Source organism: Lycium ferocissimum, chromosome 7 (genome assembly GCF_029784015.1).
Source record: "Lycium ferocissimum isolate CSIRO_LF1 chromosome 7, AGI_CSIRO_Lferr_CH_V1, whole genome shotgun sequence".
NCBI lineage: Eukaryota > Viridiplantae > Streptophyta > Magnoliopsida > Solanales > Solanaceae > Lycium > Lycium ferocissimum.
The window spans coordinates 1,695,402-1,721,506 of NC_081348.1; the positions used below are offsets into that span (position 1 = coordinate 1,695,402).

General features: G+C 39.8%; 1 protein-coding gene across 1 annotated transcript; it reads right to left on the minus strand.

Annotated features, from left to right (window-relative positions):
• Positions 1-12,183: 12,183 nt before the first annotated feature.
• On the minus strand, positions 12,184-25,275 carry LOC132063067 (uncharacterized). Its single transcript, XM_059455499.1, has 3 exons — positions 24,934-25,275; positions 24,403-24,460; positions 12,184-12,593 (listed from the first exon to the last, which is right to left on the minus strand). Exons 1-3 carry the CDS (start codon positions 25,273-25,275, stop codon positions 12,184-12,186), a joined length of 810 nt encoding a protein of 269 aa, XP_059311482.1.
• Between the last annotated feature and the right edge of the window lie 830 nt (positions 25,276-26,105).

Genomic DNA, 26,105 nt, shown 5'->3' on the forward strand with positions numbered 1-26,105 from the left:
TGTACGTCTACGTACCTCTGACGCACCGACGTAATCATATGACGGGACGGGGCCCCGCCGTACCCCCGAACAAACTCATACATATACAACGGACGAGTATATACCAAAAAATGGGCTCCGGAATAAAGAGAGCACTCCAAACTGCAGAATGGGTGTCCTAGACTGGCGGATCACCGAACTGTGCGTCTGTACTTACGGGCATGAAACGCAGCCCCCGAAGAAAGGGGGTCAGTACGGAATATGTACTGAGCATGTAAAGCATGAAATACAGTAGGCAGAGTCGTACTTTAAATAAGGAGTAGAAAACGTGAATACAGTACCCAGAAGCTACAAAATTTACCTCCGAAACATAAATCATACATGTCCATATCATATCCCAGTCAGACAATCATTCCGCACATGCGTATACATATAACGTGTCCCGGCCCTCTAACGAGAGACTCGGTAAGTAAGATCATATCATCATCCCATATATACATACATATAGCGTGTCCCGGCCCTCTAGTGAGGGACTCGGTGTATAGCGTGTCCCGGCCCTCTAGTGAGGGTCTCGGTGTATAGCGTGTCCCGGCCCTCTAGTGAGGGTCTCGGTGTATAGAATCATGTCATCATCATATCATCATATACATAGCGTGTCCCGGCCCTCTAGTGAGGGTCTCGGTGTATAGAATCGTCATATCATCCTGTTATCACATATCATATCAAACTTCATATCACATCATATTTCGGAATAGACGTCATACTTCGAATACAAAGATAGTGCACACGAACGAGTAGTGAGGAACCATATACACAAATCATCATCACAAAGCTCAACAACATAGTCAATCGAAATCTCATTTTAAAGCTAAATAACAGTTAAATCAAGTTTCCTCCGAAAATCATTCGAGAACATACAAGTAGTACTTTAGAAATTGTAGGTACGTCTCAAGATCGCATAACATAGCTTGTGGAAGACAAGAACATAGTCGTCATTACAGACTCAATAGAATAGTCGAAGCGAATTATTATTTCAAAACCAAGACAAACGTCAAATCGAATTTTCTTCCGAATACCACTTCTGAAACCATAGTTATGTATCATAATCATATGCGTGAGGTCATTATCATAAACTCAAAGGTAAGTAAACTGGTCGTACTTAAAATCGAATCATATTCTTTCAAAAGTCGTCAGAAGTATATAAAGAAAAGTCGCGGGACCCACGGACGGGTGTCGACCCGAGCCGGGCCCGCCTATGGAAATCATAGTCATCATACATCATGGAATCATTTTTGAGCATATCGAAGCGATCCGGTTCTGTCTGTGAAAGTTACGGACTTTCGTAGTTTGCGGAATCATTTAGGAACAAAGTTCTTTTTAAAAACCAACTTTTTATGCAACTTTTTAAACTTAGTCATACAAAAGACATACGGGCCAATATTTTACCATATCAAACATACGAAGACTAAAGAACAAATAAGAATCACAGACATGGTCGGATCGCGAGAGGAGAATTTCCTCGAGGCTCGTATCATAGCCTATTTACGACTAAGGCATGCCAAAAGAAGGAAGGGTTGCGCTTACATACCTCGTACGCACTCAACGCTCGCTCAAACTCAAGCTAAATCCGACCTACGTCTCGGGCTGCCCAAGGTCTACAAACAAGTCATAACATGCCAAACATTAGCTATAAACATTTTGGGCATTTAATTCCAAATTAGCCCTTAATTCTACAGTAAATTTGGGCGATTTCCCCTGTAAATAGGCCACCCCGAGAATTTAACTCGGCCCAAATCAACTACAACAACAACAACAACCAACCTAGCAACATCAATAACCAATCCGAAAGGCAATATAACATTAATAACTCTCTTTTACATCATTCGGCAACTTTCAATATATTCAATTCAACGACTTACGTTCAAGCCAACATCAACGCTTTTACATTCAATCACCAATCCGAACCCATACTAGCATCATTTAAGAACATTTCAAACAATTTATACAATATTCCCAACAATCCAACAAGGCTCCAATTTGCCCAAAACTGTCCCCCAAACCCGAGACACACTATAACACACTTCTCATTTCCAAATCATGATTTGCACCAACAATTCACATTCTAACAATATCATTCTCATAAATATACAAATTACATCAAATGTACAATAACCTCCAAATCAGTCCACAAAAATTACAACACCAATTTGAGTCATTAAACATTCATTTCCAACATAGAATTCATAACGACGACGACTAAAACATTAAGCGATATTAATTCATTTCTTGTCACATAAATGGCCTACATTCGGCCAACACCTCCCACCAACATATATAAATGATTCTCATTCATTTCTTCACCTTACAATGATCACAACATGCTAACTAGACTTCAATTCATGACTTCAATTCAACACAACACACACACACCTCACACGGCTATGCACTACATTCACAACCTCCACTCCAACATGCCATATTTCATGAATTTCCTTCATTTTAACATACTACAACATGCATACAACATTTATAACACATAAAACATAACTAAATCTCACCTTTCTTCTTCAACTCCACAATTTGTCTAGGGTTTGCGATCTACAAAACGAATGGTTTGATGATCCAAACAACGCTTCCACGCTACTTAGGGACCTCCAATTAGTGGGTTTGCATCAACAAAATATTTTTGGAATGGTTCAATTTGGACTTGGTTTTTGAGGTGGCTTGGCCGAGAGCCTTGCTCTCCAACTTCTTGGTCTTTTTTTTTTTTTTCTAAGTGTATGGAATGATAAAGATGACTTAGAATTCATCCTTTGTGCTATTATATAAGTTGCCCAAGTATCCTTGGCCCACACATGTGTTGGACCAATTTAAATTGGCCACAAAATGTGTGGGACCTTTTCTATAGTCACACGGCCAAAGGGCCTTATTTGCATGATTTTCATCTTCCAAATATATCACTTTTGGTCCCAAATTTTCCTAATTGTTCCATACCCACAAATTCATGAACAACTTATGTCTCAAAATAAAATCGGAGGTCAAAAATCCCGACTTTGTATCCTGGAATAGTTTTGTCCTTAATTTATCATAATTAATCCGGATTGTCCCAATGTACAAAAATGCGAGATATAACAGGGCCGACGGACCTCGGGTGGCAAATAATGACAAATAAAAGCTTTCACGAACTCTTGCCAAACTGGGGGAGGTGCATCCTCTCCTCTTGAAGAAATCCAATTATTGTACCAAAGGACTGCTACATCCTGGAGTCTATAAGATGCCAACTCCACAGATTCGGTGTCAGAGGCATGGATGATTCTCAACGTCCTTAACATTTTATCCATAAAACCTTGCGGGTCTTCATCCGGCTTCGACTAAAAAAATTCTGGGGGATTTAAACTCATGAAATCACGAGCCCTTGCACCAGTAGCTCTATCACCGGGACCCGTACTTTGCCGTTGAGCCTGAGCGGCAACCAACTGAGTCAATAACTGAATGGCCTCGGTCATCTGTTGACCCGAAGCACCCGGTGGAGGAACTGGAGGCATAGGAGCCGGAGTAGAGACCCCTCCTTGTTCTTCTAGAATAGGCGGAGTGTGAGAGGTATTGGATGGAGCCTCATTATGGGATTCACCTTCTTTTATATTTGTTGGTGGCTCCCTTTCCATCCGCCTTTCTGTCATAGCCTTGCCCTTCTGGGCGGCTGTGGCCATCCTCTTTATCGGCATCGCTGAAATCATAACGCACAATTAGAGAAAGGAAATCTTATAACATGGCTCTATCGCACGATCTAACAAGAAGAAAGACGATCATTAGTTCCTAAATGCCCCGCAGCCTCTTTTTTATAAGTGTGGCGCGCTTCACACCCATAAACAAGACTCTACTAGACATGGCTCGTAGACACACCTTAGGACGAAACTGCTCTGATACCACTTTTGTCATGACCCGACTAGGGGGCCATGATGGGTACCCGGAGCTGACTACCGAGCACCACTCATTACGCTAGTCATCATACTATCCTGTACACATATAATCCCAAGACAATACAAATATATAAATAAGCCCTCACGGCTGCAAAAATGATATATAAAATATACATTGATGTATTCATGAGACAACTACTACCCACGCTTACGTATCTACGAGCCTCTACTAGAGTACTGAGATATGAGGACGGGACAGGACCCCGTCGTGCCCAAATATATACTCAAAAGAATGTATTAACATATGGCACCTCCGGAGTAGTGGAGTGCTCTAATGAATCTACTGATAGAGTCCTATTAACTAATATTGTCTCCCTATCTACTCGGGCATGAACACAGCGTCCATAAAAATAAAAGACGTCAATTCGAACAATGTACTGAGTATGTAAGGCATGAACAATAATAACATATCAAAGAGATAGGGAAACATCAAGTAAGTAAACAACCTGCAACTGCATGTCTCTTAAGACAGAATTATGCATGCTAACTTACATCATAAACAACATCATATCAAGTATGCATATATAAGCTGCCCGACCATATAGTTATGGTGTGATCATCATTAGCCTGCGTCCAGGCCTCCCGCGTCCGGGGTAGGCATCTCATGGCGCCCACTAGTGGTGTCTGCCCATGCCATCTAGACATGGTGTATATGCCGCCCGCCTTAGCGGTGTCTGCTCGGCCATATAAGCACGGTGTAATCTAATCATCATGTACTCATCATGAAACATACATAAGGACTCAAGTGAAGGCTACAACTCTATCGGGGTGACGTAAGGTCGAGAAACCCCGATCCCATTATGGAGTAGTCATAATCATCATGTCTCACCTTGAAGGAGCTAGCATCATAAGGTGAGTCTAGCAATAATGAATAATATCAAGGAATCATGTAAAGATCATTAACATCATAATAGCATCGTAGTATTTTTTTTTATGGGACATATCTCATCTCTATCTCGTATGAGGCTTTTAATACTCTTTAGCTTTCATCTTTTGGAATGTAAGAAGGTCATAGGAATTACCAGAAAGAAATTACAATATATATAGAAATTATGCCTTTGAAGGAAGGGTTAGCCTTACATACCTTTTCATCGTTCTAGCTTTATCGACTAAGTGCTCCCCTCCGATACTCACAATTCTACATTCAAGAGGATTCGTACTAAGGTTAGATAACCGGAAACATACTTAAGCTTAAGCTAAAGCTAATGAAAATTGGGCAGCATTTCCTTTATTGCTATAACTTTCTCCATAAAATGTAACAACTCCCAACATCAACAACAACTTCCACAATATCATGATCAATAAACTTGTTAAGCTAGATATTGTTCAATTCTCAAAATTCCCTCTTCAAGGTCATCCATAACCATAGCTATCACCTAACGTTGCATTCATTCATATATAATGCTTCTTCAATATCCTTAACCTCATTCATAACAAGATTATACCCATAACATATTAAGAACTATGATTCAAATCAAGTTACCATTCAAGAATTCCACTATTTTCATATTTGTTTTCCATTTTCTACTTCCTTCCGTAATCCAAGTCTCTCAACCATTCAATACTCTTAATAGCATGAAATGAACATAAACTCACCTTTTATTGTGTAGAAATGGGTTTTGGATGGAGATGCTTCACTTGGAGAAAACCCTAACTTGAATTCCAAGAAAATTTCTAGCTTCCATGAACCCTTGTTAGCATTCTTGCACTTGCTTGATTTTACTAGTTTTTGGTATTTGATCCTTGATTTCCCTTGAATTTATGTAAATGAAGTGTGTGGAATATTCTAGAGGTTTTGAGAGAACTAGAGGAAATGAGAAATGAAAATAATAACTTGGGGTCTTATATATATAATTGGGAAAATCTGACCCGTCACGGATTATGTGGACACTTATACGGTCCTTATAAGTGGCCGTGAAATTGCACCAACGATCCTCCTTTCTGTGACCATTATACGGTACCTTATACGGTCCGTATAATTTTATATGGTCCGCATAAGTGACCGTATAATACTCCCAGTGATCACTCCTCACTGTGACGGTTATACGGACCATTATACGGACCGTATAAAGTTATACGGACCGTATAATGGGTAGTATAACTCACCTTTTTTCCGAACTTGTTCTCGTCATTTCGTTTGATCTCCTATCCTTATGGAACCTTCTTAGCCCTTGTTTAACACTTCATTAATAATCTAAGGAGCGTTATAACTCTTTTTCAAGACAGTATTAAATCAACATTAGCTTGGTTCTGTCACGACCCAAATCGATGAGCCACGATGGGAGCCTGACCTCTAGCGACCAAACACCCCTAAACACTTATCTGAAACATACTAAACATCAAAGGCCCATAAATGGCATAAACTGATCTCAAAAGAGAAACATCGGAACTCGTACAATCGCATATATATATATATATATATATATATATATATATATATATATATATACACATGATGTGGAAGAACAGTGCAAGCCGGGTAGGCTGCTTCATATAATGTACACAAAAGAATAGAAACCGACAAGGCTACATCATCTGACTACTACATACAACTATCTACAGACATCTACTGGAATAAAAGCCGTAGGATGGGACGGGCCCCGTCATACCCATATGCATACACATCTCAAAAGGGGAAAATGACCAAAATTATCGTAGCTCGGATCGAATGGAGTGTACTGACCACTGCTAGATCTAGAGGTCCTACTGAGCTGGACCACCTGTCAGTCTCCCTGTACCTGCGGGCATAAACGCAGCCCCCCGAGCAACGGGGAGTCAGTATGGATAATGTATCGAGTATGTAAGGCATAAGAACAACACATACATAAGAATCATGGATAAAATCTGAACTCATAAACTAAAATAACTGACTGCATGTACTTGTATGAACTAGTATCTGTCTAAATCTACATAAATCTGCGTGATTGACAATGCCTCTGTGGGCACATAATATGCATGCTCATACCAATCAATGATGATCGTGCATCTATATAAGTGCGTATATAACGCCTGATGTATGTGCGTATATAACGCCTGTAAGCCTCTATGGCATCTCATCATATCATATTGGCTCCTCTGTGGCCATAATCAATAGCATATCATAGTAGTAATGCGTATATAACGCCTGTATTTCTTCTCATACTTTACATATAGCTAGTATTTGCATATATAACGCCTGATATGCGTATGCGTATATAACGCCTTCTAGTCAAATGTACATAAATATATAATGAATGTAATGCATGACTAAGCTATATGCACAGAACTGGCTACATAAGACTGGATCTATGAATAGAGGGATTTCTCGTAAATAATGTACATGAACATCAAAGACTGAAGTACTTCTAATGCTTCTAAGAGTAGAGTAATATAGAAGCTCGCTTACTCGCTTGTTGGATCATATCATAGGATCATGCCAAAAGAAGAAAGGAATGACCTCAACATACCTTGGGGTATACTCAGTCGCCCAACTTCTATCTCTCGAACTTGCAAGTCTACAATTAAGATAACACAGGGCTTAGTTAGACTACTTACTTCGCTTACTAACCATCCTCAAATACGTATAAAGCTCAATGAACTATAGACAATAATTTCCTTATAAGCTTACAACTCTCCAACTTCTCATTCGATCCCACATCAACTACAATACTCACATCCACAATGACAACACACACACACACACACACACACACATATATATATATATATATATATATATATATATCAAAATATACGTAAACCCATTTCCAATCATCTCCTAAAACAACCCTATATCACTACATTGCCCTTCATCAACTTAACACTTCCACAATTACCTTTTTTTCACTTAACATCACTAAACACTTGATAACCAACTTAAATATAAGGGTAGAAATCATTTACATACCTTGAGGGTTCAAGAATCCCAAGAATCACTTCAAATTTAACTCCCTAAACTCCACAACTTGAAGAAACCCTAGAAGCAACCCTCTTCTTCACCATCTCGGGTTTACGGGGTCCGGGTCTTGTCAAATTTTCACTAATGTGATGAAAAATATTGAGAGAGATTATATTAGGGTTTTTTGATTTTTAGAAGGAGGAAAATGTCACGACCCAGCCCCGTAGGCCGTGACTAGTGCCCGAGCTGGGCACCCAAACACATTCATTGATCCGAATCGCATACAGATGGCTTATGCGTATACAAATATCAGACACTGCCTCAGATTATCTCAAACTGTCTCAAACACAAACATATATATATCAGAAGCCAGCAAGGCTATCAAATGGCGCAACGGCCCAAAATATATACAGATGCAAGCCGACAAGGCTGCCACGGCGAATGGGATCGCCCAGATCATGTAACATACGAACACACCTGTACAGAATAGGCACACAACCCACATGTACGTCTACAGACCTCTAAACAGAACAACGAATCATATGACGGGACAGGGCCCCGCCGTACCCCCCGAACAAACAAATACATATGCAACGAACGAATATATACCAAAATGTAGGCTCCTAATAAGGGAGCACTCCAAACAAGCTAAAAGGGTGTCCTAGATCGGCGGATCACCGAACGTGCGTCCGTACCGCGGGCATGAAACGTCGACCCCGAAGAAAGGGGGTCGCACGGAATATGTACCGAGTATGCAAAGCAAATACAAGAAACGAATCATAATCGAAATAATACCGATCATAAGTACAATATTCAAAATGCCAAAACGTTTACTTTTAAAATACAAACCATGCAGAGGGCTCGAAGAATATGGTCGCCCGCCCGTCATTGGCCCCATAACACAGCATAACACCAGAAAGTTTCAAATCTCCATATCCCGTCACACATCATAACGCCATACACAGCATAACGCCAAATATGAGCGGAACCCGGCCCTCTAGCGAGGGGCTCAGCGAACCATAACACAAAGATAACACCGGAGTATAACATAGTGTGCACGACAACATAACCGGCCGGACTCGGCGAAAGATACAACGAAATGCACGAGCAGAGTCGTGAGTAACCATATGTATAAAATCATTATCATAGACTCAAAAGATAAGTAAAATGACCATACTTGGAAATCGGGATAATAGCCATACCAAATTCTTTCAAAAGTCATTAGAGTTACATAAAGGAAAGTCGCGGGACCCACGGACGGGTGTCGACCCGAGACGGTCCCGCCTATGAAAAACATACTCATCATACGCCATAAAATCTCCTACGAACATATCGAGGCAATCCGAGCCTTTCTGTGAAAGTTACGGTCGTTCGTAGTTACGGAACTCTTTAAAAACAAAACTTTTTATGCAACATTTGAAAATCAAATATTCCAAAGACATACGGGCCAATATTTCATCATACCCAACATACGAATACCAAGAAACAAATAAAAATCATAGACATGCTCGGATCGCGAGAATAGAATTTCCTCGAGGCTCGTGTCATAGCCTATTTGTAACTAAGGCATGCCAAAAGAAGGAAGGGTTGAGCTTTACATACCTCGTCCGCTCTCAAAGCTAATCCAACTCAAGCTAATCCCAACCTACGTCTCGGGCTCCCCAAGGTCTACACAACGTCAACGGATATCAAATATTAGCTATAGACATTTAGGCATTTAATTCCAAACTAGCACTTAATTTTACAGAAATTTGGCGATTTCCCCGTAAATAGACCAACCCCGAGAATTTAACTCGGCCAAATCAACAACAACAACACCAACAACTAAACTAGCAACATCACTAGTCAATTCAAAACGCATTCTAACATTAAATACTCTTTCTACATAATCCAACAACATTCATTATATCCAATTCAACGGCTTACATTCCAGCCAACATTAACGCTCATACATTCAAATACAAATCCGAACCCATACCAACAACATTCAAGCACATTTTAAACAATTCACACAATATTTCCAACAATCCAAAAAAATGCTCCAATTTACTCGAAAACAGTCCCAAACCCGAGAACAACATCCACAACACATTCCTAACTTCCGAATCACGATTTGCACCAACAATCCGCACTCTAACAATGTCATTCTCATAAATATAGAAATTACATTAAATGTACGCAATCCTCCAAATCAGCCCATAACAATTACAACACCAATCTTCAGTCATTAAATTCTTATCGTCAACATAGAATTCATAACGACGACAACTAAAATACTAACTAAACTTTGTTCATTCTCAACCACACAAGGGGGGCCCTATTCGGCCAACACCCCTCTATGCCAACTTCATGATTTTCATTCTTCTCTTCACACTACAACAATCAAAACATGCTAACTAGAATTAATTCATTACTTCTACACAACACAACACACACACACGGCCAACACACCATGCACACGGCTCACTTCCACATGCAATATTTTTATGAATTTCATCCATATTTACATACTACAACATGCACACATCCTTCATAACACATAAAACAAGATTAATCCTTACCTTTTCCTCTTATCTTCACAACTTGGCTAGGGTTTGCGATTGATAAAACGGATGGTTTGTTGACCCAAACAACACTTCCACGTTAATGAGGACCCTTCACTTAGTAGGTTTGCTAGGAAGAAATAATTTTGTGATGGCTAAATCTTGGTCTTGAATTTTGCCCCCTTGGCCGAATGGTTGTTGTTGTTGTTCTTCAAGTTCTTGATTTTTCTAAGTGTGGAAATGAAGAAAGATGACTTATTAGTCATCTTTTATGCTCCTAGATGAATCATCCAAGTATCCATGGCCCACACATGGGTTGGACCAATTAAATTTGACCACAAAATGTGTGGGGCCCTCTCCCAAACCACACGGCCAACATGGCCTTTTTCCAATAATTTCCAACTTCTCAATATTTCACTTTTAGTCCCAAATTTTCCCAAATGTTCCATGCCAACCAATTCATGAACAAATTATGTCTCAAAACAAAATCGAAGGTCAAAAGTCCCGACTTCGTATCCCGGAATGGTCTTGTCCCTAACTTATCATAGTTAACCCGGATTGTCCCAATGTACGAAATACGGGATATAACAGAAAATATGAAATAGGGTCGTGGACCACCTATTTATACTTGGAAGTCAAAAAGGCTACAGCGATCCGGTTCGACGAGTCGGTCGATGGCCCGTCGACTTGCCCGTCGACCTGCGCCTGCAGATGCATGGCTGCGGGATCCCATAGACACCGCACGTCGATGGTCCGTCGAACATATCGAAGACCCATCGACGATGACTGGTGTCCTGTAGGTTTTTCTGGTCCAGTTCAGATCACGTCGATTCGATTCGTTCAACTTTTAACTCTATAACTTGCCAGGAATATCTACTGGTACCCTTGTACACGGGGTAAGACATTTTCTACCTCCCAACTCGGGTTCGGGTCTCTATTCCAAGGGCATACCCGACTAGAAAATCATAGGTTCTACCACTATGAACACGAGGGGTGTAACAGGTACTTTGCAAAATCCTTCCAAAACACGACTTGTACCTTGCCTTCCTCAATGTACTTTCTTCTCTTACCTCGAATGTCTTTGGAATCTTAATTAAAATCGCCAAGTAACCTTTCTTACTCGTAGGGACATCGTATTCATCTCGCCCTGCGTTACTCCATCTACTGCATAATGACATGAATATTTTTTTCCGAGGTGTAACACTTCCTCTCTGGAAATCTCAAAGGGTGACTTCTTTTTTCTGTGGGGCTGTCTCCCCGTACTGAATCAAGAAAGGATCCTCATACTGGTGTTCCTTAACCTTAGCTACTAAGGATGATGTCGTTGTATCCTGAACTGTGATTCCTGCATCGCCTGAGTCCAATAATCGAACTCCTAGGCTGGCTAACTGATGAAGCTCGTGAGCTAACTCCCTTTTCTCTATTCGCAAGTAAGACAAACTAACCATAGATCTGCGGCTAAGGGCATTGGCTACTACATTCGCCTTCCCTAGATTGTATAGAATATTAACATCATAATCCTTTAACAGCTCCAACCATCGCCTCTGACTGAAATTCAACTTTTTCTGCTTAAAGATGTACTGAAGGATTTTATGATCCATGTAAACATCAACATGAACACCATATAAAAAATGTCTCCAAACCTTAAGTGCATGAATCACTGCAGCTAACTCCCAAATCATGGGTCGGATAGTTCTTCTCGTGCTTCCTCGGTACACCTAGAAGCATAAGTAATAACCCAACCGGGCTGCATCAACACACAATCCAATTCGACACTCGAGGTGTCACAATAGATAGCATAACCCTATGATCCCTCTGGAAGTGTCCAAACTGGCACTGAAGTCAGTCTGTTCTTCAACTCCTGAAAACTTCGCTCGCACGTGTCTGTCCATTTGAACTTAGCTGCCTTTTGTGTTAGCTTTGTCAATGGTACTGAAAGAGAGGCAAAGCCCTTTACAAATCTCCTGTAATATCCTGCCAACCTTAGAAAACTACGAACCGCAGTCGGTGTCGTGAATCTAGGCCATGTCTTCACAGTCTCTATCTTCTGGGTGTCAACCCTGATGCCTTCACCTGATACAACATGTCTAAGAAAAGCCACGGAGTTCAACCAGAACTCACATTTGGAGAACTTTGCATACAGCTTCTTATCCTTAAGAACCCTGAGCACAGCACGCAAATGATCCGCATGCTCAGCCTCTGATCGAGAGTAGACTAGAAGATTATCGATAAACACAATCATGAACAGATCTAAAAAGGGTCTAAATATATGGTTCATCAAATCCATAAATACTGCTAGCGCATTTGTCAACCCAAAAGATATCACAAGAAACTCGAAGTGACCATATCTGGTCCTGAAAGTTGCCTTCGACATATCTGTTATATCCCGTATTTTTGTACACTGGAATATTTTAAGCTAATCGCGACAAGTCAAGGGCAAGACTATTTTGGGATAGGAGGTAGAGACTTTTAACTTCCGATTTTGTTTCAATGCACAAGTTGCTTATAAATTTTACTTGGTATGGAAATATTAGTGAATATTAGGGATTAATTAATCATGATTAAATTGTTAAGTGGGGATTAGTAATTAATTATGGTTAAGTAGACCACAAAGTGGACCCCACAGCATATGGTCGAATGCGATTGGCTCTTGAAGGATAATGGGACACATGTCAAGGTTGGACATGTGTCACCATCATGTGTGGCATATATAAAGGGAAATTGATGACTAATGAATCATTTATCATCTTCACAAACAAAAGAAAATTAAGAGATAGAGAGAGAGACTCTCGGCCATGGCTGGCCGAGAGTGAAGCTTGGTGATTTGGATCAAATTAGATTTTTCTTCAAGTGTTTCAACTCCTTGGAAGGTGTATAATAACGTGGGATTGGTCCTAGATAACAAGAACAAGTATTAAATTCAAGGCACAAATTCTAGCCAAGTTGAAAAGTCCAAGTGTAAAAGGTAAGGTTTAATCTTCTTTTACATGTGTTGTGGATGGTTTGAACGTGTTGTAGTATGTGGAAATGAATGAAAATCATGGAATTATGTATGTTGGTGTTGAGGCCGTATAGGGGCTATTTGTACATGAAATGGTGAATTAATTTTACTTGGTATTTTGATTGCTGTTGTTATGGATTGTATGGTGAAAATGAAGGTTTAATGATTCAAGTTGGAGTTGTAATTGTTTGTGGGGATGTTGTAGAAGCTAATATGATGTGAATATAGTTTCTTGCATCTATATAAATGATGTTGCTAAACGTGTGGTTGTTGGTATGATTTGTGAAATTGGAAGAAAAGAATGTGTTGTTGTTGTTCTTGTTGAGTTGGGAAGATTGCGGGTTGCATTGTATGTTGGTTGGGCTGTTTTGAATATTGTGCGGGTTGTCCGAAGTGTTCTCGAGTCTTGTTTGAATGGTCTCGGGTTAGCACTTGAACGCATGATCATTGGTGTTGGCTTGATTGTATGTGGTTGACTGAATATAAAGGAAATGTCGTCAAATTATTTAGAAAGGAGTTACTAACGTTAGAATGCGTTCAAATTCCCTCGTAGCCTAATCGTAGTTCTTGACATCTTAATATAGGTTAAAGTACTATTGGGCAGCGTATACGGGTTGTGTTGTGTATAAACGCTAAAGGTATGTAAAGCCTATCCCTTCTTTCTTTTGGCATGTCTTAGATGTAAGTAAGATACGATATGAGCTTTGGGGTAACTCTATTCATAAGTTCCGAGCATGTTTATGATTCTTATTCACTTCTTGATATTAGGATTCTTAATATAGTCGAGCTATTGTCCTCGAGTCTTTTGTATGATGGGATCGTAAATGATGCATAAGGGTTCCTATTCTTAAAGGATTCTATAATGCATAATGTCCATAACTGTTATAAACTGACTCGGATTAACTTAATACTTGTCTATTATCCCTGAGGCCTTATTTTGATATAGTTCATAATGATATTCAAAAGTGCCGAACATGACTATCGTCCCGATACTCGAGCATTGATTAGTCTACTTATCTATTGAGTCTCAAAAGATGATTTATATGCATATGATTACTCACTACTGTCTTTTGTACATTATGTTATTACATCTTTCACCGAGTCCCTCACTGGGGCCGTAGGATAAATATATATATATATATATATATATATATATATATATATATATATATATATGTTATGGTGTTATCTTGTGTTATGGAGTTATCTTTGTGATACGGAGTTATCTTTGTGATACGGAGTTATCTTTGTGATACGGAGTTATCTGATACGGATTTATCTTGAGTTCTTTGTGTTATGGCGCCAAAGACGGGGTGGCGACCATGTTCACCGAGTCCTATAATGGGCCGGATATATATATGATATTGACATGTATGATTTGTGTTTCAAAAGCAAGCATTTTGGTATTCGGGTATTGTACTCGCTTGTTTTCTACGTACTTCTTATTTTGGCTATAATCACGATTCTTGTATTTCATGCTTTATATACTCGGTACATATTTCGTGCTAGACCCTTTTCTTCGAAATGGCTGCGTTTCATGCCCGCAGGTACAGATGCTCGCTTTGGTAACTTTTAGCTTAGGATTTCTACTCAGCCGTCTTGGAGTACTCCGTTGTTCCGGAGTCTAGACTTTGGCACAGATCTTTCGAGATATGTATATGTGTATTCAGGGGTACGGCGGGGCCCTGTCCCATCATATGTCACGGTTGATACTCTTAGAGGTCTGTAGACATATGCGTGGGTTGTATATAGATTCTTGTTCGATTCTGTCCGTGTGATTTATGTTTTGGGAAGTTCCCATTCGTAGTGGCGGCCTTGTCGGCTTGCGTATATATATATATATATATATATATATATATATATATATATATATATATATATGTTTTGGTGCAGCCTTGTCGGCTTGCGTATATATATATAGTTGGGGCATTCCCACATGTTATGATAGCCTTGCCGGCTTATGTGTGATATAATTATCTATCGAAAGTTGTAACTCCTCAGGAGACAAGTCACTATGATATGTTTATATATGTGACAGTTTTGAGATGACGTCCTGCCTTTATATATATATACAAGTTCTTTATTATGCTAGTTGTGAACGATTATAGTTAATAGGCGTATACGAGTGTCCAGCTCGTGCACTAGTCACGGCCTACGGGGTTGGGTCGTGACAAAAGTGATATCAGAGCAGTTCATCCTTAGAGTGTCTACAGACCGTGTCGGGTAGAGTCTCGTTTATCGGTGTGTTATGCACCACATCTATAAACAGGAGGCTACAGGACATTTAGGATGTTAGCTTTCTTTCATATCTAAGATCGTGCGATAGAGCTACGCCATAGGAAATGAGATTCCTTATACTAACCTTTGATTTCGGCGAGAAGAATGGCATCGACGAAAGAAACGTGACTAGCGATATTGGAAGTTACAAAGCACGCAGGTAAGCAAAGGTACGAAAGATGTATGTCGGGTAAAGTATTGAAGTACGATTGAAATGTAAAGTTAAAGATTAAAAGAGAAAGTAAACAAGAAAGTGTAACAGGTGCGGTTGAGTTGGACATACGAGGTAAGTTCATCATTTTCATACTGTTGTTGATATTGGGAGCCCTGTGTGGCTGTGATATGATATATATATATATATATATATATATATATATATATATATATATATATATATATATATATATATATATATATATATATATATATATAGGCATTGTTGGTATTTCCTGTGCGTGGTTTCGAGATAGTAAGAAATACGAGAGGAAACTTTGCCAAAATTTTCCTAGAAATAAAAAGAGAATGAGATATAGGTTTGTAATATGACTTGAAAGGTCGTGTACCAATAGTAATGATAGGATTTGACTAAGTTGCGAGTACGGTGACCTCGAGAAAGAAGTTAATTGCTTTGAATTGATGGTAATAGTAATTAGGAGGTCGATATCGATATGGTAAAAAGAATTTGGAAAGGGCTTGTAATCCTAAGAGATGATTTAGAAAAGGCCGGCAAACCATCTTGATAGGAGTTGATATTAAGGTACCGACCGAATTGATAAGCGAGGATAAATTACGACGAGTTTATAGTTAAAAGAAGTAATAGTATGATTGAGACAAGAGTACGAGAGGAAAAGAATTGTGACGGATATGAATGTATTGATAGGACAGTGAGATATTAATGGATTGACTAAAGGGTGAAAGATCAAGTACGCTTACTCCACCGAGTGTAATCAACCCATAGTAAGAATCGTGAATAAGGTTAAGAAGTGTTACACTATAGGATTGATTACGACAGATATAATGTGATTATAATGAGGATTGTCGTGAAAATGAGTAAAGCCTAGTGAGGAAAAGTGATTAAGAGATATGATGTGATCTATGTGACTAAAGTATAAAAGTGAGCTATAGAAGGAATAAGAAAGACTTATCAAGTTCTATAGGAAAGTTGGAATAAAGGTTGTATGATAACGGAAATGATAGCGAGTACAAGAAAAGAAAGAGGAATTGAGAGAAGGAAAGAAGAAGAAAGCGAGATAACAGTGTAGTAATAGGTTACGACGTGTATAGCTGAGGACACGAGTACTATAAGTGACGGAACTGTGGAAGACCAAGTTATAGAAAGGTGAGTAACGAGGTGGAATGAGTGCTAGAAAATGATTGGTATGATAAGAATAAACATGGATGAACAGAATACGTTTGAAAATGAGAAAGGGGTTATGCAGAAGCGATGCTTTCCGAATGATACAAAGGTAGCATAAGATTCCTTGCGCGCAGAATAAAAGATAGACATAGACGGGAGAAATGATAAGGGAATTCTACAAGAAGCACCCAAGATAGACGTAATTAATTGAGTACGAGCATAGAACGAAAGGGAAGTATATAGTTATGAACTTAAAGGTATAGTACAACGACAAGGTTATAAAATAAGATTATCATTAAGATGAATTTGATGTGATTTTGAGTAAGTTAGAAGTCAGTACCGAGCACACAACAAGGGTAAAAAGGGCATAAGGCATAAAGGGGTACTGCGTGCACACGACTTCACCTCGAAAACAGTGGAATCCTTAAGGGACAAAGACGGTAGGCTCGAGGAACAAATGGTGTATTATAAATTCATCAAAGGAAACAGATGATATAGGTTGGGATAAAGATAATATTTCAAGAGAACTTTGGACACTTATCGTCGGAATATAAATGCTGCCTAGTTGAGATTGGAACGACTACAAGTACTAATTAACTATTGACTGGAGTGAGTGGAATGTGGCCTTGGATGAGTTGCTATATTGGTCGCATTACTCGAGTACAGATTATCAGATAAGATTTTGCACTATATATAGAAAGGCTCTCGTCGCTTTGTGATTTCGTTAAGGTTTCGTACGTGGATAATCAAAGTTATAGATCATAGGGGAAAAGACATGGATATGGTACAGTAAACCAAGTGAATTGGAAAAAAGGACCGGATGAATTTGAGATTGGAAATAGGGACATAGAACAGAACATAAACGGATAATGGTATAAGTACACCCTTAAGGGGGGAAGCGGGTGCGAGAAATGCAAGTGTAAGATGGAGACAATCGACACTGCAATATAGTTGATATGGATGCTTGATCTTCAGGTAAGATCCCTTGAATGAAACAAAGTTAGTAAGATCGAAGGCCGGTAAATAAAGGGACGAAGTCGAATGGTAATTGAGGATGTGTTTGAAAATTTTGTAAAGGTCTTGAATGATATGACATTAAAAGTGGGTGCTTTTAAAAAAGAAAGAATACGACAAGAGAATGGTACGAGTAACTTAAGAGATATTATGAAAGGATAGCAATGTTATGCTTTGTTGCAATAGAGTTATTCGCTAATGATATTGCGACTTGTAAGTAATAAAGGAGAGGGAATAGAAAATCTCCTATAGTAGGAAGCGAGAAGATCAAAAGGTGAATAAAGAAGGGAAAGGAGTATGACAAGATAAGTTACGAGCGAGTTTTAGTACGGATGAGATATGTAAAGCAAAATGAACCAGGAGATGGAAAGATTATGTCTAAGATTGAATATACCTCATACAAATTGTACAAGAATAGTTATGCAACCTATGAATATTAGTATGTCAAGCGTAAGACCAAGTGAATGAATACTTGATAAGAGGAATAAGGATTCAATAATAACAATGCAGTTGTGATATTTTGGGTACATTACAGAAAGATGTAAAGATGGTTTAAGCCAAATTACCGAGATAGAATTAGTACTGAGGGCAAATAGGACATGGCCATGGTTGAACCAAAGATTTATCCCGATACCGATTGTAAGAAAGTGAGGTAAGAGAGGAGAAGGCAAGGTAAAACATAAAGACTAATGTGAGACGATCATGACAAGTAAAGAGGGCAATAGAAGAGTTTGAATTAAAGACAAAGAAATGACACGAGATAATGTGCCTAATGTTACAAGTGTTAAATAAAAAATATGAGACGATCGGGACAAAATTATACCGATGACGATGATAGTTAATATGTCAAATCAAAAATATAGATGGAACGGCTATGTAAAGTATGTAAAGTTATTATATGAGGGAACTTCATCGCTACTTGACAACTAACTCTAAGGATAGAGATTAAGAGCTAAAGAGTAGAGTGACAGCTAAAGTCTTTTAAAGAAGTCAAGAAGTAATGTATGGAGTTAAAGATTTCAGAATATGGACTTCATTACAGACTTACTTTGCACTCCACGAAAGTACGACTCTATGTGGATTATTGTGGATAGGCTAACAAATCAACCCATTTTCTCCAGTCAGGACTACTTATTCAGCTAAAGACTATGCAAAGTTATACATCAAGGAGATAGTGAGACTTCATGAGGTCCCCACATCTATTATACCAGACGGAGGAGCTCAGTTTACAGCTAACTTCTGGAGATAATTCCAGAAGAGATTGGGAACACAGGTGAGTCTTGGCATAGCATTCCACCCCCAGACTGATAGACAGGTTAAGTGTACTATTCGGAGACTAGAAGATATGTTACGTGCCTATATGATTGACTTCAGGGGTAGCTGGGATGATCAGTTGCCACTTATTGAGTTGCCCATAATAATAATAGCTACCATTCTAGTATTCGGGAAACACCGAATGAGGCCTTGTATGGCAGAAAGTGTAGGTCACCTATTGGTTAGTTGATGTTGGTGAGACTAAGTTAATCAGCCCAGATATGATTCAGCAAGCCATTGATAAGGTAAAACTTATTCGGGAAAGGTTATTAGCAGCTCAGAGTCGACAAAAGTCATATGCAGATAATCGACGTCGACACTTAGAGTTCCAGATTGGCGATTGGGTATTCTTGAAGGTGTCACCTATGAAGGGTGTAATGAGGTTCGGCAAGAGAGGGAAACTTAGCCGAGATATATTGGGCCTTATCGATTGTTCGTAAGGTAGGCAAGGTTGCCTATGAATTAGACCTACCCTCTGATCTGGAAGCAGTACACCCAGTGTTTCATGTGTCTATGCTTCGCAAGTGCATTGGTGACCCTTCTAGGGTGTTCCCTGTGGATGATGTCCAGGTGACGGAAGAGCTATCGTATGAGGAGAATCCGGTAGCTATACTAGATCGTCAGGTGAGAAGGTTGCGTACTAAAGACGTGGCCTCCGTTAAGGTACTGTGGCGGAACAATAATAGGGAGGAGATGACTTGGGAAGCTGAAGAGGAGATGAAGAAGAAATATCCTCACTTGTTTCCTATGCCTACAGGTAATCTAAACTCTCAATTTGGTTATGTTGATTGATAAATAAGCTATGTGTTATAACAATAAAAGAGACTCCCCCGAAGTGTTTATAAGACCCTGTAAGACTAGTTTTACATTCGAGGATGAATGTTCTAAAGGGGGAAGGATGTTATATCCCGTATTTTTGTACACTGGGATATTTTAAGCTAATCGCGACAAGTCAAGGGCAAGACTATTTTGGGATAGGAGGTAGAGACTTTTAACTTTCGATTTTGTTTCAATGCACAAGTTGCTTATAAATTTTACTTGGTATGGAAATATTAGTGAAAATTAGGGATTAATTAACCATGATTAAATTGTTAAGTGGGGATTAGTGATTAATTATGATTAATTAGACCACAAAGTGGGCCCCACAACATATGGCCGAATGTGATTGGCTCTTGAAGGATAATGGGACACATGTCAAGGTTGGACATGTGTCACCATCATGTGTGGCATATATAAAGGGAAATTGATGACTAATGAATCATTTATCATCTTCACAAACAAAAGAAAATTAAGAGATAGAGAGAGAGACTCTCGGCCATGGCTGGCCGAGAGTGAAGCTTGGTGATTTGAATCAAATTTGATTTTTTTTTCAAGTGTTTCGACTCCTTGGAAGGTGTACAATAACGTGGAATTGATCTTAGGGCAACAAGAACAAGTATAAATTCAAGGCACAAGTTGGAACCAAGTTGAAAAGCCAAGTATCAAAGGTAAGGTTTAATCTCCTTTTGCATGTGTTGTGGATGGTTTGAACGTGTTGTAGTATGTAGAAATTCTGAATAGAAATCATGGAATTATGTATGTAGATGTTGAGGCCGTGTAGGGGTTGTTTGTGTAGGAAATGGTGAATTGATTTACTTGATGTTTTGATTGTTGTTGTTATGGATTGTATGGTGAGAATGAAGGTTTAATGATTCAAGTTGGAGTTGTAATTGTTTGTGGGCTGTTGTAGAAGCTAATATGATGTTAATATAGTTTCTTGCATTTGTGTGAATGATGTTGTTAACGTGTGGTTGTTGGTATAGTTCATGAATTTGGAAGGAAAGAATGTGTTGTTGTTGTTTTTGTTGAGTTTGGAAGATTGCGGGTTGTATTGTATGTTGGTTGGGCTGTTTGGAATATTGTGCAGGTTGTCCGAAGTGTTCTCGAGTCTTGTTTGAATGGCCTCGGGTTAGCACTTAAACGTTTGATCATTGATGTTGGCTTGATTGTATGTGGTTGGTTTGAATGTAAAGGAAATGTCGTCAAATTATTTAGAAAGGAGTTACTAACGTTAGAATGCGTTTCAAATTCCCTCGTAGCCTAATCGTAGTTCTTGACATCTTAATATAGGTTAAAGTACTATTGGGCAGCGTATACGGGTTGTGTTGCATATAAACGCTAAAGGTATGTAAAGCCTATCCCTTCTTTCTTTTGGCATGTCTTAGATGTAAGTAAGATACGATATGAGCTTTGGGGTAACTCTATTCATAAGTTCCGAGCATGTTTATGATTCTTATTCACTTCTTGATATTAGGATTCTTAATATTGAGCTATTATCCTCGAGTCTTTTGTATGATGGGATCGTAAATGATGCTTAAGGGTTCCTATTCTTAAAGGATTCTATAATGCATAATGTCCATAACTTTTATAAACTGACTCGGATTAACTTAATACATGTCTATTATCCCTGAGGCCTTATTTTGATATAGTTCATAATGATATTCAAAGAGTACTGAACATGACTATCGTCCTGATACTCGAGCGTTGATTAGTCTACTTATCTATTGAGTCTCAAAAGATGATTTATATGCATATGATTACTCACTACTCGTTTGTGCATTACATTATTACATCTTTCACCGAGTCCCTCACTAGAGGGCCGGTACGTATATATATATATATATATATATGTATATATATATATATATATATATATATATATATATGTTATGGTGTTATCTTGTGTTATGGAGTTATCTTTGTGATACGGAGTTATCTTTAATACGGAGTTATGCTGTGTTCGGAGTATCTTGTGTTATGGCGCCAAAGACGAGGTGGCAACCATGTTCACCGAGTCCTATAATGGGCCGGATATGATAGATGATATTGACATGTATGATTTGTGTTTCAAAAGCAAGCATTTTGGTATTCTGGTTATTGTACTCATTTGTTTTCTGTACTTCTTGTTTTGGCTATAATCCTGTTTACTGTATTTCATGCTTTATATACTCAGTACATATTTCGTACTAACCCCCTTTCTTCGGGGGGCTGCGTTTCATGCCCGCAGGTACAGATGCTCGCTTTGGTAACTTTCAGCTTAGGATTTCTACTCAGCCGTCTTGGAGTGCTCCGTTGTTCCGGAGTCTAGACTTTGGCACAGATCTTCCGAGATATGTATATGTGTATTCAGGGGTACGGCGGGGCCCTGTCCCGTCATATGTCACGGTTGATACTCTTAGAGGTCTGTAGACATATGCGTGGGTTGTATACGATTACTGTTCAGTTCTGTCCGTGTGATTTATGTTTTGGGACGTACCTATTCGTAGTGGCAGCCTTGTCGGCTTGCGTATATATATATATATTTGGGATCAAATATGTAGTGGCGAGCCTTGTCGGCTTGCGTATGTATATAGTTGGGGCGTTCCCATATGTTATAATAGCCTTATAAATGTGTGATATAATTATCTATCGAAAGTTGTAACTCCTCAGGAGACAGGTCGCTATGATATGTTTATATATGTGACAGTTTTGAGACGACGTCCTGCCTTTATATATATATACAAGTTCTTTATTGTGCTAGTTGTGAACGATTATAGTTAACAGGTGTATACGAGTGTCCAGCTCGGGCACTAGTCACAGCCTACGGGATTGGGTCGTGACACTTTCTCTCTGACCCTAACCTGATGATAACCTAATCTCAAGTCTATCTTTGAAAAGCATCTGACACCCTACAATGCGATCAAATAAGTCATCAATCCTCGGGAGCGGATACTAGTTCATTATCGTCACCTTATTCAGCTATTTGTAATCTATACACATCCAGACGAGCCATCTTTCTTTCTTACAAATAACACCGGTGCTCCCTACGGTGACATACTAGGCTTAATAAAGCCTTTCTCGAGCAAATCGTTCAACTGTTCTTTTAATTCCTTTAACTCGGCAGGGGCCATCCTATAAGGAACAATAAATATTGGCTGAGTATCTAGTAGCACATCGATAGCAAAGTCAATCTCCCGCTCTGGTGGAATGCCTGGAAGTTCATCTGCAAAAACATGCGGAATTTATTAACCACTGGAACAGACTGAAGGGTTGGTGGTTTTGCTTCTGCATTCTGGACTCGAACGATGTCATAAATACAACCCTTTGCAATCATCTTCCTTGCCTTGAGATAGGAAATAAACCTACCTCTCGGCGAAGCTGTATTACCTTTCTATTCTAGAACCGACTCTTCTGAAAACTGGAACCGAACTATCTTTGTTCTGCAATCAAAGTTGGCATAACAAGAAGCCAACCATTCCATACCCATAATAACATCAAAGTCTACCATATCCAATTCAATCAAATATACTACGGTATGATGGTTATAGACTATGACTACACAATTCCTGTATAGTCGTTTAGCTATCATCGGGTCTCCAACAGGTGTAGACACCTCAAAAGGCCTCATCTTCTCAAGGTTCCATCCCAAACTTACTAGCAATAAAAGGAGTGACGTATGATAAAGTACAGCCGGGATCTATCAATGCATACACGTCGTGGGAGGAGATTGATACTATACCTGTAACAACATCAAGTGACGACTCTAGGTCCTGTCAACCAACCAATGCATAGACACGGTTCTGAGGACCGCTCGAGTTGGACGCTCCACCTTTGCCTTTACCACGGTCGGCTGATGTCTGAGAACCCTGCCCAGAAGGGCGTACTGATGCGAAGAACCAGCTGCAGATCCTGTTGACTGAACTACACGTCCACCAACTATCGACAGACAATCTCGCATAATGTGGCCTGGATGACTGTAAGTATAACACACATACGAACCCAACAAACGACATGTAAAGCCCATGCCGACTTACCACACCGAGCGCGTCGTGGTAGAGATGGACCATTCGGTAGGAATCACCATAGGAGCGGGAACAAAAGCCACGGAACTCGGCCTAACTCAAAATAAGTGGGTCGATCAAATCTCGATCTTGGAAATTATGAAGGTGCGCCCGCCGCTGAATAGGTAGGACGCCTAAGAAACTGCAGCCTATGACCACCCCGGTACTCGCCAAAAGAACCAGAAGATCTAGCCCTCTTACTCTGGCCCCTATCACGCTCTCGATCAGCTCGCTGCTGCTGCTTCCACTCCTCTAAGCCCTAAGCATATGCCTGAATATGAGAAATATCCATACCTTCCTGAAGTGAGGCCGTCATGCAATCATTAACCAAATGCAGCCCAAGTCCAATCATAAACCGGTGTACCCGATCCTTCATCTCAGCTACTATCGTGGGAGCATACCTGGCTAGTGAGTTAAAGCGAAGACTATACTCTCGAACACTCATATTCCGCTGGCGTAGATTCTAAAATCTATCAACTCGAGCTCGTCTGGTCTCCGCTGGCAAGTAGTGTCGAAAAAAGCCTCTGTGAACTCCTGCCATGGCCATGCTGGAGGTGCATTAGTAACCCTGGAAAACTCCTAAGTCTCATACCACTGAATGACAACATCCCTCAAATGGTAGGAAGCCAACTATACTAACTCAGTGTCAGAAGCATGCATCACCCTTAATGTCCTCTACATCCGATCAATAAAATTATGCGAGTCCTGATCCGATTTTGATCATGTAAATACTGGAGGGTCCAAATTGATAAAGTCTCGAACCCTGGTACTAACATTCCAATCAGCATAACCGGTACCCATGCCTTGACGTTGGGCTTGAGCGGCCACTAACTGAGTCAATAACCGAATAGCATCCCACATCTCCTGGCCGAGTGTATCATGTGGAGGAACTGGGGGTGTTATAGCTGCAGCCCCTCTGTACCCATCTGGAATGGAAGGGTTTTGAGAAGATCGAGATAGAGCCTCACTTTGGGACTCACCCTGGCCCACATATACTGGTGCCACCCGACTGGTACCCTCATCTGTCATAGCCTTGCCTCTCTGTCCAGCTAAATCTCTCCTCGTCACAGGCATCGCTAAAATCAGAACACGTTATTAGAAAAGGCAACCTTCCTGAATGTCGTGCGCGACCTCCTGTTTATAAGTGGGGTGCACAACACACCATAAACAACAATGCGCGCTAGACACGGCATACAGACAACCCTAGGACAGAACTTCTCTAATACGAAGTTTGTCATGACCCAAATCGGAGGGCCATGACGGGCACCCGAGCCCTACCTGACGAGCACCACTAGTCATGCTTTCATATCATAATCGTGAACAAGGGTGGACCACGATGGTCATCATATGGCAATCTGCTAGATTATAATAGAACTATACTGAAAAGGAACAAGCCCAAAGGACATACATATATAACTATGCTGGACAAAACTGTACAAGCCAACAAGTCCATCATAGACAACTATACAACAAAATATATGCCGAGGGGGGCCATATAACGTATAAATGTAACATAACTGAGTATGTAAGTCATGAAAGTAACATAAAGAAGACATGAAAGTATGTGGGACAAAAGGAATGCAACCTGTACATCTGAAATGCCTCTAAGGGCTAATTACATGCATAAGTATTGTATATATGTCAAGCCTCTGTGCCCATCGCATCATATCGGCCTCTGTGGGCATAATCACCGTCATAGCGGCCTCTGTGGGCAAAATCATCATCATATGACCAACTGATAAGGTGGTAGTGCGTACATAATGTCGTCACCTTCCCCATAACCCATATAGATATAAGATAAGTATACGTTTATGCAACGCCTGCGGGGTCATATTATGTATATGTATGTATATAATGTAATGCGTGAAATGATAAGAGTGCATCTACGAATCTGTCGGAGTGAC

Coding starts and splice junctions, on each gene's coding strand:
- LOC132063067 (XM_059455499.1), bottom strand. CDS start 25,275: ATGCCTGTGACGAGGAGAGATTTAGCTGGACAGAGAGGCAAGGCTATG. Junction 24,461..24,933: donor TTATCAATTTGGACCCTCCA/GTATTTACATGA, acceptor GCATATGCTTAG/GGCTTAGAGGAGTGGAAGCA. Junction 12,594..24,402: donor AGAGCGTGATAGGGGCCAGA/GTAAGAGGGCTA, acceptor ATAATCTTCTAG/TCTACTCTCGATCAGAGGCT.